Below are 18,657 nucleotides of genomic sequence, written 5' to 3'. Positions count from 1 at the left end.
GTTAATACGTAATCCAGAGTATTCCCCAAACTGCTCTATCAATCGCAGGGCTGCTTGCAAAGAGGGACCCGAGTCTTCGAGGTATAATAACATATCGTCAGCGTATAAACTGAGGGTTTCTGTCAAAAGGCCCGAACGCAGGCCCTTAATTTGCGGGTGAGCACGAATGGCAATGGCCAGCGGCTCAACCGCGAGGGCATACAGGAGGGGGGACAACGGGCAACCCTGGCGAGTACCCCTAGACAGAGGGAAAGGATCCGAGATCCTGCCATTAACCTGGATCCGGGCAGTGGGAGCGCTATATAAAAGCTGAATCCACTTAATAAAATTAGGGCCAAAGCCAAAGTTAGTCAGGCATTCCCATAGGTAACTCCATTCAACGGAGTCAAACGCCTTCGCGGCATCCAGACTCACGACTACCCGGGAACCGATGTTATCGTGAGTGGCCTGCAGATTCATAAAGAGTCTGCGGAGATTGAAGGCAGTATTTTTATTAGGCATGAACCCCGTTTGATCTGGATGTATAAGGCTGAGGACAACTTTATTGAGTCGCAGGGCCAGAATTTTAGCCAGGATTTTTACATCCAGCTGTAGGAGGGAAATCGGGCGGTACGACTCTGGGTAGTAGGGGTCCTTACCGGGCTTGGGTATGAGGACAACAAGGGCCTCCCCCATGGAGGCGGGAAGGGACATTGTGTCGAACATATGGGTGTATAACGTGTGCAGTTCTGGGATTAGCGTGTCTTGAAAATGAGAATAAAATTCCAGGGGCAGCCCGTCCGAGCCAGGCGCCTTGGAGGATGGGAGGGAGGCAAGTGCCTCGGCAATACAGTCAGGGGAGATGGGGGCTTCCAGGAGGGTTCTCTGCTCTGGGCTGATAGAGGGGAAATCTATGGAGTGAAGGAATTGGGTGAGGTCAGCGTGTGTGTGTCTGGTTGTGGAGGTATATAGATTGGAGTAGAACATTCTAAACTCACGTAGAATCAGGTCAGGGTCAGAGATCAAGTCGTCGGCGGCGCCACGGAGCTGAACCACCACCGGAGGGCTATGGTCAAGCCGGGCCATATAAGCTAGCAGTTTGCCCGCCCGCTCGCCGTGTTCAAACACACGCTGTCTACTAAAAAAAAGGCCCTGCTTCGCTTTCTCATAATGAAGGTGATCAGTCAGTCGGGACTGGAGGCGGAGCTGGGTGGCATGTTCCAGGGAAGGGTCCGTCACAAACAGTTGCTCAAGGGATTGTAGGCGCTCCTCAGCCTGTGTCAGTGCCTGTCTAGAATTAGCCTTGTACCTGTTAATACGGGTGATCAGGAGCAGCCTAGCATGAAGCTTAAATGATTCCCATATTGACCCAGGGGACGCAGATCCCGCGTTTGAGCGGAGAAAAAAAACTAGTTCCCTCTGTAGGTCCTCCAGATCTGGGATAACCGTAAGCCAGAAGGGGTTCAGTCTCCACACACGGGGGGGGGCAGTCGCAGGCAGTCTCAGCGTCAACCAGTATGGGGAGTGGTCCGACAGCACCCTGGCGTCAAAGCCGACCTCCAATAATTCGGGAAGCAGGGAGGGAGAGAGCAGGGCCATGTCTATACGAGACATAGCTCGGCGGGCGGGGGTGAAGCAAGAAAAGGCCTGTGTTGTTGGATGCTTATGTCTCCAGGAGTCTGTCATGGCCAGTTCAGCTGCAAATCTGCCGAATCTAGTGGTATGAGGGGGGGAAGACGTGCGGTCAGGTGCGCCAAGTCGGTCGAGACCGGGGTTGATGGTCATGTTGAAATCACCTATCCAGATTACCGGAACTGTAGGGAATTTGGTCATAAAATTAAGACCTTCGTGCAGGGCCTGAAACTGGAAAGGTGGTGGTATGTAAAACGCCATAATAAGCATCGTCAGGCCGCTCACAGTGGCATGTAAAAATAGGAATCTACCGTGAGGGTCTGAGCATAGGTCATGTAACTGGAACTGCACAGTTTTAGCAATTAAAATGGCTACAACTCGGGAATGGGAAGTGTGAGGGGCGCTGTACATCCAGCCGACCCAAGGTTTTCTAAGCGCCCTTTGGGACTGGCCTGTAAGGTGAGTCTCGACGAGGATCGAGATGTCCACTTTCAGGCGTTTGAGGTGAGTAAGGACGGCTAATCTCTTGGGTTTAGCGCCAAGGCCCCTGACATTCCAGGTTACAAATTTAAGCGCAGCCATGGAACATGTCGGCACAGATTAAACTAGTGTAGGCCCCCGGCCCAGAAAGTTCGGGCATGCAGGGCGCCTGGGCAACCTCCGGATCCTCCATGGCTGGCAGCAACAAATACAAGAACACATTTGCAATAAAGTTACAGCTGTAAATAACACAATATAAAACACATAGAACCAGTAAAACAGTCATAACAATGCCTACTCTGGACCAGCGGGGCAAAACAAAAAAACTGTCACTCGCCGCAGCCGCGGTAGTGACTGCTGGCCAGGGAAACAACACAAACATGGGCGCAATTATAACAAACTGCAGAGCAGACAGTGCAGCAGGTTGCAGTGGGTGTACGTTCCAGAGCAAGAGTCAGCAGGTCGTCTGAGAGACCAGGTAGAAGCATAACGCGTGGGGCTGACAGGAAAAAAAAAAAAAAAAAAAAAAAGGGGGGGGGGGAACCCAGGCATGTGGAAAAAATGGGCCCAATAGGGGAGACAAGGAGTTCAAGCAGTACATGGTTACCTCCGTGTGCATCAGTAAAAATAGGGAGGGAAGGGAGAGAGGGGAGAGTGAAAAAATGGAGCGAGACAGGGGCAGGGGTGGCACGTCCCAGAACATGGCCCCCCTCACGATCTGCGCCATCACACCGGTGTTCATCTCAGAGAAAACAATGAAGGGTGCACGGGAGTCTGACAAAGGAGGGGAGGCAGAACCTGTGAATTCAGGGCACAGAGAGAGTCCAGCGGCGGTCACCGCAGAGGGCAATCAGCACAGCGTTCTCCCATGCAGGGGGTGATAGCAGCAAAAATGGAGGCAATCCATAGGGTCAAAAGAGAAAAAAAGAGGGGGGGTATAGTAGAGGGAACAGGAGAGGGCAGGGATCACTCACGGTAGCCAAGGTGGATAGGTAGGCACTACTCGGGGGGCTGTAGTGGTCAGCTGTCAAGCAGGGCCTTGCACCGCATCCCGTTCCAACCATGACGAGGCCGCAGCAGGATCTTCAAAGAAATAGGTCTTGCCCTCACGGGTCACCCGGAGTCGAGCTGGAAACAACATTGCATATGGCAAATGGCGAACTCGCAGCTGGCGCTTGACCTCCGTGAATTGTGCTCGTTTTCGTTGGACCTCCGCCGAAAAATCTGGGAACACTGCCACCGTAACATTGTCAACCGGGATATTTCCACGTTCGCGGGTGAGGCGAAGCACCGTATCCCGGTCTCTGTAGTTAAGTAGCTTGGCAATGAAAGTCCGCGGGGGTGCGCCGGCTGGAGGCGGACGGGCCGCCAGACGATGCGCTCGTTCGATCACGAACGTGGAGGAGAAAGATTCCCTGCCGAAGGTTTTAACGAGGAGGTTTTCCAGGTAGGTGGGAGGGTCGGAGCCCTCCGATCGTTCCGGGAGGCCCACGAAACGAAGATTGCAGCGTCGAAGCCTATTTTCCATGTCGTCCTGCTTGTGAAGGATGACACTAAGTTGGTGCTGCAAACGTTCGACCGAGTGTTGTAAAGGAGGGATGTCCGTCTCCACGTGTTCCACTCTTCGTTCGGCCTCGGACACCCTGTCCCTCAGCTTCTGCAGGTCATGCCGAATATGGGAGATGTCCATCTTAACCTCCTCTATCTTGGTAGTGAGGGCGGTTTGGCAGGAGGAGACGGCCTCGAGGATCTTAGCGGTGTCGTTTGCAGGAGACTCCTCCGTGGTAGGTGCGGGGCCGGCGCCATCTTGCTCCGTCGCTCCCTGGCCCTCGTGGCGGAACTTAGCCAGCTTGGCGGCCGCCTCAGAGGGTCTTTTAGTCGGCGACATGAGGCACAAAGTGAGCACAAGGTTCCCGGGCGTCTGTACGGTAAATAGCTAAGAAAAATCCCCAAAGGATAAGGTAAAAGGATAAGGTCTCAGACGGAGCTCTCACTCAGCACGTCCTACACCATGAAGCTCCAGGCCACGCCCCTCCTGTGCTGCATTCTTAACATTGTTCTGTAGTTCACAGAGAGCTGAGAACACCTCCTCTCTGTTATGGAGAAAAGGAGAGGGGTGTTCTGTAGTCCCAAAACACATCCAATCCAAGGGTGACACCTCTGCTCCTTCATAGATATACAGTACGTTGGGTAGGTGTTGTCACCCTAGGACAAGAGTTGTGTTACTGGCAGGATCACCAGATAAAAATAAAGCTTAAAAAGTCTGATGAAAGGAGACTTATTGCAGCTTATCAGTTCTTTGTGGTGGTTACATTACTTTACCTTACTTTTTGTTCTGCTTCCATTGAGGTACACTAGACGTTCTGGCAGCTGTTCCTCAGATCACTTGAATCATTCCATATCCATTTCCTTTGCTCTTAGCTGCTGTGAAAAGATTTGCGCCATTCATTCTAAGCAATTCTCCAGTTCCTAATCGGAACAAAGGCTGTATGATGCTAATCTGCACAGTGACCTGGCAGTTTAAGTTCACAACATGTGTTACCCTTTCGTAAGAGAAATGCAGAGCATGCTAACCCCCTGGTTTTAAAGTGGAATTAAATAGAAGAAAAAAACTTTTTTTTTATGACAAGACCCATTGGTCTGGTCTGTTCTGTCATAACGGCTTCTCCCTGCCTGACATTGATTAAATATACACTGAGCTGCACATTTACAGTTCAGCATAGATTTACGGTGCTATGATGTGACCTCCATGCGTATGCGCAGGAGGGATGTCAGTGCTCCTTAACCAACCAACCAAGCAAAGAGTCTGAACCGGGAAAGCAGACCGGGAGAAGGTGAAAGTGCCTGTGACAGCCCAGAGTGCTAATACCACAGTGCTAGAGGGGATCGATTGGCAGGTATGTCTACCATAATGGGCTAATATGCTGTGAATACTTGTCCGTTATGGAATTCTATTATTGAATTATATATTTCAGGTTTAATTTAACTTTATGGTCTTCTGAGTCGCTTTCCCAGGAAAGTTGGGGTGAGGGTGTCAGAAGTACATGTCTGCATACTTTTCAGTTCAGTCACTAGAATAATTGAAACAAAAAAGGTTAGCATGGTGGCCAGGAGGATTAGCATTTCCAGGTGAGATCTGCCTTGGTTGCTTACATGTGTATTTCATAGCATGTTGTCATAAGGCCCCATTCACATTTGAGCGATGTGTTTTTGGCGCTTTTTTGCACTTTATTTTTTTTAAGTGCGTTTTTTGGAGCGGTACCATTCATTTGAATGGGACTCCTTCCACTCTAGAAACACACTAAAGGGGCTCATGTACCAAGTTTTGGCACTGAGGCAAGCTTTTTGCATTGCATGGTAAAATGTACAACTGCTACCTGCATTTGGGGTGCCATTAAACAATGGCACCACAAGCGTGTGGTGCGTTTGCAGAAGCGCTTTTTCTGCTACCCAGGTGTGAACGGAGCCTTAGGGGAAACCTGTAGAGAAGTACATGGGTTACCATTGACTATCTCCTGAAAATGCTACACATCTGACTGTTGTGCCCCCTTTTTGGCAGCAATATTTATTCTTTAATTTCCTACCCTAGAGTTTGTAATTTGTAATGTGGCTCAGGATATCTATTCTTGTGTCACTTCCTGCATGCCTCTCCAGAGTCCGTGATCAAAGGTAATGAAGCCAGAGACAGTCAGGGTATTGGCATTTTTGGTCAAAAGTGGCAGCCCCATTTATCTCCATGACAGAATTTCTACTAATTTTTTTTTTTTTATTATTTTTTTTTTTTTTTTTTTTTTTTTAATCTTTTTATTGAATTTTAATAATGAGGGCTCCCCTAACCATTTGGACCAGATTTAATCATATTTTTTAGGGGAATCTCTTTTAGCATGGGTATCTTTTGTAAAGAGGCAGACTATTATTATAGAGACTAGTATTGACCAGTTGTTCCAGAAAGAAATAGATGGGGGGGGATAGATTTCCTCCTGTGAAGCGCAATAGCCTTCCTAGCATAGAACAGTAGTAGGCCAACTAAAGTGCGTCTTGCTACTGTAGGTGTTAGGCCTCATGCACACGAGACGCAGTTAAACGCGCGTTCAGATGCAGTTGGACAGTTTTTTCAACTGCACCTGAACTCATTCAATGTTATCCTATGTGTCCATGCACACAGTCTCGTTTTTTTCCATTTATATGCAGTTGCGTTTAATCTCGTTTTTCCAGAAGCAAAAAAATGCGTTCAGAAACAAAAATTTCTGCGTTTCAGACGCAAAACGCGGCTAAACGCGTTTGCGTTTATATGCGTTTTTAAAGGTGACCTTTTTTTTTACATTAAAAATCTCAAAAATGATTGCAAATGATGAAAAACCATTAGAAAAATATTTTAAACAATTGCAATTGCAAGTGGACAATCCACAACTTGTGGCAAGTGACGTGGCAAGTGGACAATCCACAACTTGTGGCAAGTGACATGGCAGGTGGCAAGTGGACAATCCACAACTTGTGGCAAGTGACGTGGCAGGTGAAGTGGCAAGTGACGTGGAAAGTGGACAATCCACAACTTGTGGCAAGTGACGTGGCAAGTGACCTGGCAGGTGACGCGGCAAGTGACTTGGCAGGTGACGTGGCAAGTGGAAAATCAACAACTTGTGGCAGGTGACTGGCATGTGACGTGGCAAGTGGACAATCCATAACTTGTGGCAGGTGACGTGGCAAGTGACGTGGCAAGTGGACAATCCACTTGTGGCAGGGGACGTGGCAAGTGACGTGGCAAGTGGACAATCCACTTGTGGCAGGTGATGTGGCAAGTGACATGGCGAGTGGACAATCCACAACTTGTGGCAGATGATGTGGCAAGTGATGTGGCAAGTGGACAATCCACTTGTGGCAGGTGACGTGGCAAGGGACGTGGCAAGTGGACAATCCACAACTTGTGGCAGGTGATGTGGCTGGTGACGTGGCAAGTGGACAATCCACATCTTGTGGCAGGTGACGTGGAAAGTGGTGTGGCAAGTGGACAATCCACAACTTGTGGCAGGTGATGTGGCTGGTGACGTGGTAAGTGGACAATCCACAACTTGTGGCAGATGGCATGGCAGGTGACGTGGAAAGTGGACAATCCACATCTTGTGGCAAGTGACGTGGCAGGTGATGTGGCAAGTGACGTGGCAAGTGGACAATCCACAACTTGTGGCAGGTGACGTGGCAGGTGATGTGGCAAGTGATGTGGCAGGTGATGTGACAAGTGGACAATCCACATCTTGTGGCAAGTGACGTGGCAGGTAAAGTGGCAAGTGACGTGGCAGGTGACGTGGCAAGTGACATGGCAAGTGGACAATCCACATCTCGTGGCAAGTGACGTGGCAGGTGATGTGGCAAGTGACGTGGCAAGTGGACAATCCACAACTTGTGGCAGGTGACGTGGCAGGTGATGTGGCAAGTGATGTGGCAGGTGATGTGACAAGTGGACAATCCACAGCTTGTGGCAAGTGGACAATCCACAACTTGTGGCAGGTGACGTGGCAAGTGAACAATCCACAACTTGTGGCAGGTGACGTGGCAAGTGACTTGGCAGGTGACGCGGCAAGTAGACAATCCACAACTTGTGGCAGGTGATGTGGCAAGTGACGTGGCAGGTGATGTGGCAAGTCACGTGGCAAGTGGACAATCCACAACTTGTGGCAGGTGATGTGGCTGGTGACGTGGCTGGTGACGTGGCAAGTGGACAATCCACAGCTTGTGGCAGGTGGCATGGCAGATGACGTGGAAAGTGGACAATCCACATCTCGTGGCAAGTGACGTGGCAGCTGACGTGGCAAGTGACGTGGCAAGAGGACAATCCAAAACTTGTGGCAGGTGACGTGGCAAGTGACGTGGCAGGTGACGTGGCAAGTGATGTGGCAAGTGGACAATCCACAGCTTGTGGCAAGTGGACAATCCACAGCTTGTGGCAGGTGGCATGGCAGGTGACGTGGAAAGTGGACAATCCACATCTCGTGGCAAGTGACGTGGCAGCTGACGTGGCAAGTGGACAATCCAAAACTTGTGGCAGGTGACGTGGCAAGTGACGTGGCAGGTGACGTGGCAAGTGATGTGGCAAGTGGACAATCCACAGCTTGTGGCAAGTGACGTGACAAGTGGACAATCCACAACTTGTGGCAGGTGACGTGGCAAGTGACGTGGCAGGTGACGTGGCAAGTGATGTGGCAAGTGGACAATCCACAGCTTGTGGCAAGTGACGTGGCAAGTGGACAATCCACAACTTGTGGCAGGTGACGTGGCAGGTGACGTGGCAGGTGACGTGGCAGGTGAACAATCCACAACTTGTGGCAGGTGACGTGGCAAGTGACGTGGCAGGTGATGTGGCAAGTGACGCGGCAAGTAGACAATCCACAACTTGTGGCAGGTGATGTGGCAAGTCACGTGGCAAGTGGACAATCCACAACTTGTGGCAGGTGATGTGGCTGGTGACGTGGCAAGTGGACAATCCACAGCTTGTGGCAGGTGGCATGGCAGATGACGTGGAAAGTGGACAATCCACATCTCGTGGCAAGTGACGTGGCAGGTGATGTGGCAAGTGACGTGGCAAGTGGACAATCCACAATTTGTGGCAGGTGACGTGGCAGGTGATGTGGCAAGTGGACAATCCCCAACTTGTGGCAAGTGACGTGGCAAGTGGACAATCCACAACTTGTGGCAGGTGCCGTGGCAAGTGACACGGCAAATGCAAGTGTACAACTGCTCTCTATGCTGCTGCTGCTCACTCTGATCAAAATAGCAGAAATAGTTAAAAAAAAATGCTTTGAGAGCTTGGGGAGGGTCTACATGATGTTATCTTTATAAACGCGTTTAAACGCAAACGCGTCTAAACGCGGCATGCAAACGCGGCAAAACGCGCGTTTCAGCTTTTTTTTAACAGAGGTTTCATCTGCGTCTCGTGTGCATGAGGCCTTAAGTGTTCGATTAAACCCAAAATGCAGATGGTCATGGAGGGTTGTAAGGATATGGCAGAGACCATCTGTACAAGAGGGGGGGGGGGGGGCTGGAATTCATTTTGTGCATCCTGTGGGGGGTGAATGGGCATGATGGACCTATTATTTTAAACTGAATTAGGCAGTCTCTCAAGGAAACAAAGGACCGAAAAGGGAAGTCCCAGTCTTTTCTGCTAATTTCAGTGGTAAGGTCAGTTTATGCATGTAAAGTGCATTAGTGGGAGTCATACAATAAAACATTCACTTGTTTAAAAAAAAAAAAAAAAAAAAACACAGCCAGGTATCACATTGAATATTTGACTGGTGTCTCATGTCTGGTTTACTATCATGTCTGGGATAAGTAATGCAAATGAGAATGCAAGTACTTATCTTATATTGCTTTATTCTATGTTTTTGCATATCAGACAACAAAGAGGCATGTCGGTGATCTGAAACTAAAAAGCAGCAAGTCTTCCTATAAAGATGTACAATACCTGATAGAGTTGAGGTTCTGTCTGCTGCACAGGAATTATGTTGGCAGGATTCCCATTTGTTGGACTCTTTCCTGTCTATCTGATGCTGAAATGCAGCATTCTGCAGCAAAGCATGGAGCATGTGCATTACAGAGCGCTCTGCAGCAAGCAATTGACACATCTCCTGTCAGACATCCACCCTGCGTCTCTGTGCAGCATGATGATCTGCATAGGCCCACATGTCCTATGCCCACATGTTTATACTACAATTAGATGGTAGTAAAGATTTGTGGAGAACTGCTTTAAAGCTGAACTCCATGTAGATAAAAATCTATTTCATTCAAGTGTGCATTTAAAAACAAAAGGCAGAAAATGTGTTTTGTTTTACATAGGACTAGCATTAGTACGGCTCTGCCTTGATATCAGCCGTCCTCCTGGAGGGAGGGAAGGGGAAACAATTTCAATGGGAGAAAAATATACCCCCCCCCCCCCCCCCAAGAAAAGTGGTTAACTTAAAACTGGAGGCTTTCATACTTCCCACGCCTTGACATGTGCCAATCAATGATCATTGGTATGCCATTCTGGAATTAATGCATCATACTGTGTCAGCAGTGCAGGGGAATACTGTATGTGGTAGTTACTGAGAAATCCATACCAGTGCCCTGACATTAGAAATGTAATGACTGGCAAGTAACTAGTACCGTGATTGGAAAAAGGGACTCGTTTTTTTTTTTTGTTTTGTTTTTTGCTTTCAAATTCATAAATATGGTAATACTAAACTGTATAGGGGAAACCATGTGAGATTTAAATTTGACTTGGCGTGGTTGAAACCCTAAAAAAAGAAAAAATGGATCCCAGCCTCTTTGACACTTGTTTACAAGTTAAAATCATTTTTTTTTGTTTTCTTTTGCTAGAAAATTTACTTGGAACCCCCAAACATATATATATTTTTTTCTAACACCCTAGAAAACAAAATCGCGGTCGTTACAATACTTTGTCACATATTTGCGCAGCGGTCTTACAAGTGCACTTTTTTTTAAATGGAAAAAATAAGACAACAGTAAAGTTAGCCCATTTTTTTATATATATATATATATATATATATATATATAATATATATATATATTGTCAATGTTACGCCAAGTAAATTGATATCCAACACGTTACGCTTCAAAATTGTACCCTTAAAAGTCTCCATAGGCGATGCTACAGGTTACCAGTTTTGAGTTAAGAGGTCTAGGGCTAGAGTTATTGCTCTCGCTCTAGCTTTCGCGGAGATACCTCATATGTGTGGTTTGAACACCATTTTCATATGAGGGCGCTAATCACACATGCGTTAGCTTTTGCGAGTGAGCTTGTTGGGACGGGTGCTTTAAAATGTGTTTATTTCTCCTTATTTATTTTACTTTTAAATTTTTTATTTCGACAGTCTTTTAAAAAGAAAAAAAAATTAGGTCGCTTTTAGTCATATTACAAGGAATGTAAACATCCCTTGTAATAGAAAAAAAAAGCATGACAGGACCTCTTAAATATGAGATCTGGGGTCAAAAAGACCTCAGATCTCATATTTACACTATAAAATGCAAAAAAAAAAAACTCCTTTTAAGAGCTATGTTCAGAAGTGACGTTTTGACATAATTTCTGCCCTCCTATGCTATGGAGCCGAGCGGGGGCCATCTTCCCCTTAGTCGGCAGCAGGCATCCACGAGAAAGGACGCGATTGTCTCTGCCGATACCGGCATGTCCGGTAAGCAGCGGAGACGACCGGAGCGTGGCAGGAGGGGGTGAACACTTTTCCCATCACCGATAAGTTATATCGTGGTGAAATCCACCTCGGAGACCACTTTTATCTTAAAGAGAAACGCATGGCTTTCCCGAAAATGCTGAGGTTATGGCAGCTACCCTGGTATCTAGCATCATGAAAAATGACGTACCCGTACATCGGTACTTTGAAGTGGTTAATGCATGTTACAAAGCACAATGCTTGTGCTGTGTAATTTGGCCCTCCTGTATAACACAAAAATCTGGCTCATCCTGCCCTGCGCCCTGTAAACTGACCACGTTTTAACATGGCTGCTGAGCCCTGACACAGTGGTCAGTTTGCGTGCCTCCATCATCCCCAACTCTCCTCTGTCCTCCTCTTCCCCCCCCCTCCCTGCCTGGCAGCTGTGTGAATGTCGATCTGCTCCCCTCCTGCTGCTATCAAACTGCAATGACATTCCTACAATCGGCTCTGCTATAAAAAAAAATTATGTCCCCAGCGTATGTGTTTTTAAAAAAAAATGCTGCTGCTTACCTTATTTTCATAGCAGCCCTCACGTGACCGGCCACCTCTCTTCTCTCCTCCTCTCCTCCTCTCCTCTCATCCTGGCTGACATCAGAGGGGTTTTTCAGCCCTGCCCAATTTTCTGTCATATCGAGAGAGGTGGCCGGTCACATGAGCGTCGATCGGCGCTATGAAATGAGGTACATTATCACTGTGCTTTACATTGCCTGTATGCAGAGCTGTGGGAGGGGCCCAGTGGGTCCGTCCAATACAGGCTGTCTGAAGAAACCTATAGGGGGTGGAGAGTGGAGACAAGATAAGCCACCGTGTACAAGGAGAGAAAGAGGCAGTGAGCGGAGCGGTCTTTGATACAGGAAGCTCCTGCACAAAGGCAAACTTTCACTCTGGGTTTCTGCAAAGATCTAAAAAAAAATAATATGCAAAGCACACCAAGATCCAAATAAAATTACATATGCCCCTTTTTAGATTTACTGAATATTTGCTTATCCCCGAATTCAGCTTTTTACAGGACCCTTTATAGGACCGTTGGTCAACTTTTAATTGCTGTCCCCATTGGGGAGATTTACCTCACTATATGTGGTGGTGACTACCATCACTGAGCGAGAAAGTGAGAGGAAATGTAAAATTTGTCCCCAGAAAAAGAGATAAGGGGAGCAGCTGTCTAATATACATAGAAATTTAAACTTGCCAGAAATTTTGAAGCCATGGAGGAAAAAAGTGTCTGTGTGTCTGTGTCCATGTCTGGAAAAAAAATTGAATTTTGGGAAAATTGAAAAAAAGACATAGTTTTACAAATTAAGTTGTTTTGTTACACTGGGAAGGTGAAAGGCATTGTATATAAAAGTACAGCTTATTCAGTAAATAAGCTAACTTAAAATGTTATTTTTGTTACAAATGGAATAACAAGGACTGTATATGTTAGGATATTATGCTGTATAAACAAATTTTACCCTCTTACCCATCAATTAAGGCCTGAGAGGACAGAAAGTATAATTTACTGTATACCAACAATCACCCAGCTGTAAGGAGGTACAAGATGGAGCCAACAAGCAAACTAAACTGGGGCTAATCTCCCTTCGTGGCAAAAATGTATATTTCTGTTGTTTGAGAACTGCGTTGAGGAGTACAGTGTTGCTTGAACTGTATTCCAGCATTTGCTTGTCCTCAGCTGAGAGGACTTGCAATAATTTAAGACTTTACATAAAATCTCAGAAATCTTTCATTAAGGTCTTCATGTTATGTAGTTTGGATACCATGTCATAGATATATTACAGCCATGGCCAAAGGTTTTGAGAATGACACACACATACATTTTCACAAAGTCTGCTGCTTCAGTGTTTTTATATTTATTTTTTTGTCAGCGGCTACTACTATGGTATACTGAAGTTATAATTACAAGCATTTAATCTTTCATGCTTTAGCGATGTTTAAGCGGCACTTTTTGACCTTTAGCGGTGTGCTTTTTAACCCCAAAGAAATGGTTAAAAACTCCTGTGTTGCGGCACTTCTGAAGTGCTGCCCATTTATTCCAATGGGCAAGGCATTTCGGGAATGCTAAATACAGCGCTCCCAATCTGCCCCAAAGATGCTGCTTGCTGGACTTTTTGTGTGCTGCCCCAGTGTGAAAAGTCGCACTAAAATGAATGGGAGGTGGTTTTTAGGTGCTTAGCAGAGGCTAGTTCCAGCGCTAAAGCGCCTAAAAACCACCCCAGTGTGAAAGGGGTCGAAGTGTCAGAAGCTTTTATTGACAATTACATTAGGTTTATGCAGTCAATATTTGCAGTGTTGACCCTTCTTTTTGAAGTCCTCTGCAATTTTCGCCCTGGCATTCTGTCAGTCAACTTCTGGGCTACATCCTGTCTGATAGCAGCCATTCTTGCATAACCAAAGCTTGTAGTTTGTCAGAATTTGTGAGTTATTTTTTATTTTTATTTTTGTACACCCGTCTCTTAACGGTTGACCATAAGTTCTCAATAGGATTAAGGTTCGGGGAGTTTCCTGGCCATAGACACAAAATGTTGTAGTTTTGTTCCCCAAGCCACTTAATTATCACTTTTGCCTTATAGCAATGTGCTCCATCATGCTGGAAAAGGCATTGCTTATCACCAAACTGTTCTTGGATGGTTGAGAGAAGTTGCTCTCTGATAAGGTTTTTATATCATTCTTTATTCATGGCTGTGTTCTTAGGAAAAAGTGAGTGAGAAAAGATGGTCCGCAACTCCTTGCTTGCACTTTAAAATCTTCAAAATGTATTGATTCTCCATAAAAGACACAGACAGCCCACTCCCTTCACTGAGAAGCAACCCCACACATAACTGGTCTTGGGATGCTTTACTGTTGGCATGATGCAGGACTGATGGTAGTGCTCACCTTTTCTTTTCCGGACAAGGTTTTTTTCCGGATGCACCAAACAATCGGAAAAGGAATTCATCAGAGAACGTAACTTTAGCCCAGTCTTCAGCAGTCCAATTCCTGTAAGTTTTGCAGAATATCAGTATGTCCCGATGTTTTTCCTGGAGAGAAGTGGCTGCTTTGCTGCCCTTCTTGACACCAGGCCATCCTCCAAAAGTCTTCTCACTGTGTGCGCAGATGCACTCACACCTGCCTGCTGCCATTCCTGAGCGAGCTCTGTGCTGGTGGTGTCCCGATCCCGCAGCTGAATCAACTGTAGGAGATGGTCCTGGCAATTGCTGGACTTTCTTGGGCGCCCTGAAGCCTTATTCACAAATGCAGTGGAAATGTTTTTTTTTTTTTTTTTTTATGGGATTAAGTTCATTTTCATGGCAAAGAGGGATTTGCAATTAATTCATCTGACCACTCTTCATAACATTCTGGAGTATATGCAAATTGCCATAATTAAAAAGGCAGCAAACTTTGAAAATGAATATTAGTGTCATTCTCAAAACCTTTAGCCATGGCTGTATTATCATTGTAAAAGAACATATTCCATACACTCTGAAAAAAAAAAAACTAAATAAATAACCGGCTTTCAAAAAAAAGAGGAAATGTTTGTTTTCCCAATTTTTCTCTCCCCCCCCCCCCCCAGCCTTTCCTTATCTAAATATACAATTTTTAAAGCTTAAGTAACCCCCCCCACTTGTATTCAGCCATGAAGGCTGCCATCTTGGCCTCTGTTTATTCTACAACTGCCATGATGCTGCACATGTGATCAGTTATGACACCAGCCATTGGATGGTTTTGACAGTTTGGTTGGGCGTGTTACATTTCCGGCATGTGCCGAAAATAAAACTGTTTTTTAGGATGGGTTTACTTTCACTTTAAGAACCTTTTCATAGATGTGCAGTTACCTGTATGGTGTTTTTTTGTTTTATTTTTTTGGGGTTTATTTTTAATTTTTTTCCTTAAGAGTCTTTTTGTACATCATGTAATACATGCTCACTTTGGTTTATTTGCAGCTTGGATCCAAATGACCAGAAATCCCTGGAGGGAATGCAGAAGATGGAGAAAGAGGAAAGCCCAACAGATGCTACACAAGAGGAGGATGTGGATGACATGGAGGGAAGTGGAGAAGAAGGGGACTTGGAGGGCAGTGATAGTGAAGCAGCACAGTGGGCAGATCAAGAACAGTGGTTTGGGATGCAGTGACACATACAAAGCTCACACTATTTTCTATTTACTGAATTTATACAGATTACGGGAAGCACCCCTTCTGCAGGATCTTTTTCCTGTGGAATCCCCAACTGCTTTCAGCTTCCTCATTGTCTGTATTTTGTAGCATCTGCCCTGCCTGCAGATTCCATTAACTTCTGGGACCCTAAGGGGAAACGCTCCTGTAGCCCCCAAAACCCGTCCCAGCATTTCCTTTAAATCTTCAGCTGCAAGAATCTCCAGTAGGGATAATACTATGAGTTTTTTGTAGGAAGAAAGAAGGCCGCCTTCTGTTACTGCATTGACTTTTATGTTGTATCCGGCTGTATCGTTGCTCATCTGTTAATGGACACCCATATATCAGAAACACAAAAGAAGCCTTTGACTAGTTGTCAGGCTGTCATGCAAATCCATTGGCTTTAGCACCTTCTGAGATGATACCTTGCAACAAGTGATAAAGTAGTCAAGATCGGGAGTTTTGACTGTACTTTGACCTAACTTGCTGAATGCTTGTTCCAGGTCAGAGGCTCAAAGTGTTCACAGCCAGTCAATTAACATTTTCAAAATATCAGCATTGGCATCGTCCTTCTCCAGTACAGTTTTTTATTTTTTATATATCTTTTTTTGTTTGTTTTGTTTTATGCATGTTTTAATCTTAACAGTGCTGCCTGTATTCGTGTACCTTTTTTATTTGCATAGAAAAACCTAATAAGGTCCAATCCATCATTAGGGATCTTCTACTATTTGCATCTAAGCTGGTTCCATGATATAATCCAAAATGAGAACACTTTTTTTGTGACCATATTTCAAGGGCACCCACTTATGGCCATGGAAGTCCAAGTTCATCATGCTCGCTGGCTTCAGACCTCCAGAAGTGCCCGTGATGAGTGGAGATTTCCATAGAGTATACCACATGTCAGCCTGGTTTCACACATCGGGACCAAAATGCATAAACTGGAATTCTTGCCTGTTGATTTTGGGGCTCTTTGCTGACCGGCACTAACCTCTGTACACTATGATGAACGGGGGTTCAGTAGGAAGTTTCTGACAGCTGTAATAAAGTATGTAAAGAAGGACACATACAGAAAAAGAAAGCAACAAAGTAGTTCATAGCTGAGCCAATCTGAACTGAAAAGGTTTTCTTTCCTACAAAAGATAAGGAGGTTAGATCAGACGCCATTATTTAGAGTGTGATGTCTTAAATTAACTCCCTCCATTGAATTCAAATATAGTCATTTCATCAGCTCCTTATTCAAAACAGTATCCAGTATTTCTATTAGACCAGAGTTCTTTAAACCTTTGTGATATATCATGTGAACGTTGCATTTTCATATACAGAAATATACAACTTTGTAAATAGTCTGATAAACTCAAATGCTATTTGTTGGACCTCTGCAATTATTGTATAAAGTATACAGTCCTATATGTAATCATACTTAAATGGGATTTCACAGAAGAAAGAATGTGAGATTGTATACAATGTATACTGCCGATAGTACTTTTCTGTTAAATAAACATTTTTAAGTGATGTGTTTCCCCGTTTTTATTTATATATTTTTTTATTCCTCCTTTTTAGACACATTTTCTGGATGACTGACTTAAATACCATACTGTAAATGTTTTGCTATACTTTTTATTATTAACCACAAGTGTTTATTTTTTTTCAATGAAAAAAAGGAAGGTCTCCTCCAATGGGCTGAATCTGCTGCTAGCTTTAATTCCTTTTGGGGACTCTAGTTGTCAGTGGCTGTGCTATTTTCTCCTTTTGGGCGCTCCCATCTCTTCCTTTTTGCATTCCTAATATTTTAAGAACACCTAGCAGGGCAAAAAATGGGGGAGTCCCTCATAAGCCCCTGTACACACGGTCGGAGATTCTGCCAATCAAATCCGTCGGATTTTGTCCGTCAGATTTAGTCTGACGGATTGTGTCTGAAACTGTTGCATACACACGGTCGGACTAAGTTGTCGAAAAATTCGATCTTTCAGAATGTGATGACGTAATTTCGTTACGATGGGACTAGATTCAGGCTAGTAGCCAATAGCTTTGATGTAGGAATTTGATCTGAGCATGCGTGGCACTTGGTCCGATCAAAATTCTCTACACATGATCGGATTAGGTCCGACCAGCCCAGTTGGTCGGGAAATATTTCCAACATGTTGGAAAATTGGGTCCGACGGAGATTCGGAGGGAATCAGTCCGATGCATACCACACAGTCGGATTATCTGACGACACGGTCCGATAAGACGCTTTCCGACGGATTCTCCAACCGTGTGTACGCAGCATAATACCTGCTTCAGGTACACAGGTTTAATAACTTGCCACAGTTGCACCTGACAAATGAATATTAGGTCATTTAAATCAATGGTCATCAACCCTGTCCTCAGGGCCCACTAACAGGCCAGGTTTGCAAGATAACTGAAATACATGACAGGTGATATTATTTGCTGCTCAGTGATTGCAGTATTCTAGTCTGCATCTCCCCAAGGTAATACATAAAACCTGGCCTGTTAGTGGGCCCTGAGGACAGGGTTGATGACCACTGATTTAAACTACAATTCAGTGTTGCCAACCCCCCCCCCCCCCCCCCCGAAGTAAAATTTACTGAAAGGATGCCAATATTTACAAACTGCACCAATTTATTTTTATTTTTTGGCTGGGAAAAAAATCATGACATTTACTGTCAGAGCCACATTTATTTTTACTAGCACTGCAAAAAATTACAGTTTTTAATGCTAAACGGTGCAAATATCAGTATTTAAACTATAACCATATAGCAAGTGTTATTAGCAATGTGTTTTAAGTTAAACAAAAGTCAAAAGCCATATTTCTCCATTTATATGAAGGTCAGGTTAATATAAGCCAGTAAGCACAGAGTTCCCCCATACAGTGGATATAAAAAGTCTACACACCCCTGTTCAAATGTCAGGTTTCTGTGATGTAAAAAAAAATGAGACAAAGATAAATAATTTCAGAACTTTTTCCACCTCTTTTTTAATGTGACCTATAAACGGTACAACCCAGTTGAAAAACAATCTGAAATATTTTAGGTGGAGGGAAAAAGACTGAAAAACTAAAATAATATGGTTGCATAAGTGGGCACACCCTTAAACTAATAATTTTGTTAAAGCCCCTTTTGATTTTATTACAGCACTCAGTCCTTTTGGGTATGAGTCTATCAGCATGGTACATCTTGACTTGGTAATATTTGCCCAATGTTCTTTGCAAAAACACTC

At 45.0% G+C, this 18,657-nt stretch overlaps 1 protein-coding gene across 1 annotated transcript in view; it reads left to right on the top strand.

The window, feature by feature from the left end:
* ANAPC7 (anaphase promoting complex subunit 7) overlaps positions 1 to 16,950 on the top strand; it is a 107,831-nt gene extending 90,881 nt beyond the window's left edge. The window contains exon 11 of the mRNA XM_077461993.1: positions 15,230 to 16,950. Coding sequence (XP_077318119.1) covers positions 15,230 to 15,419 — 190 coding nt within the window. The 3' untranslated portion in view covers positions 15,420 to 16,950. The remainder of the gene's footprint in view (positions 1 to 15,229) is intronic.
* The last annotated feature ends 1,707 nt before the right edge of the window (positions 16,951 to 18,657 follow it).

This window comes from Lithobates pipiens, unplaced genomic scaffold (genome assembly GCF_037356315.1).
Source record: "Lithobates pipiens isolate NorthernLeopardFrog02 unplaced genomic scaffold, aLitPip1_a1.2 Scaffold_3, whole genome shotgun sequence".
NCBI classification, from domain to species: Eukaryota; Metazoa; Chordata; class Amphibia; order Anura; family Ranidae; genus Lithobates; species Lithobates pipiens.
The sequence above is the reverse complement of the archived record's forward strand: the minus strand, read 5'-3'. Positions and strand labels throughout refer to the sequence as shown.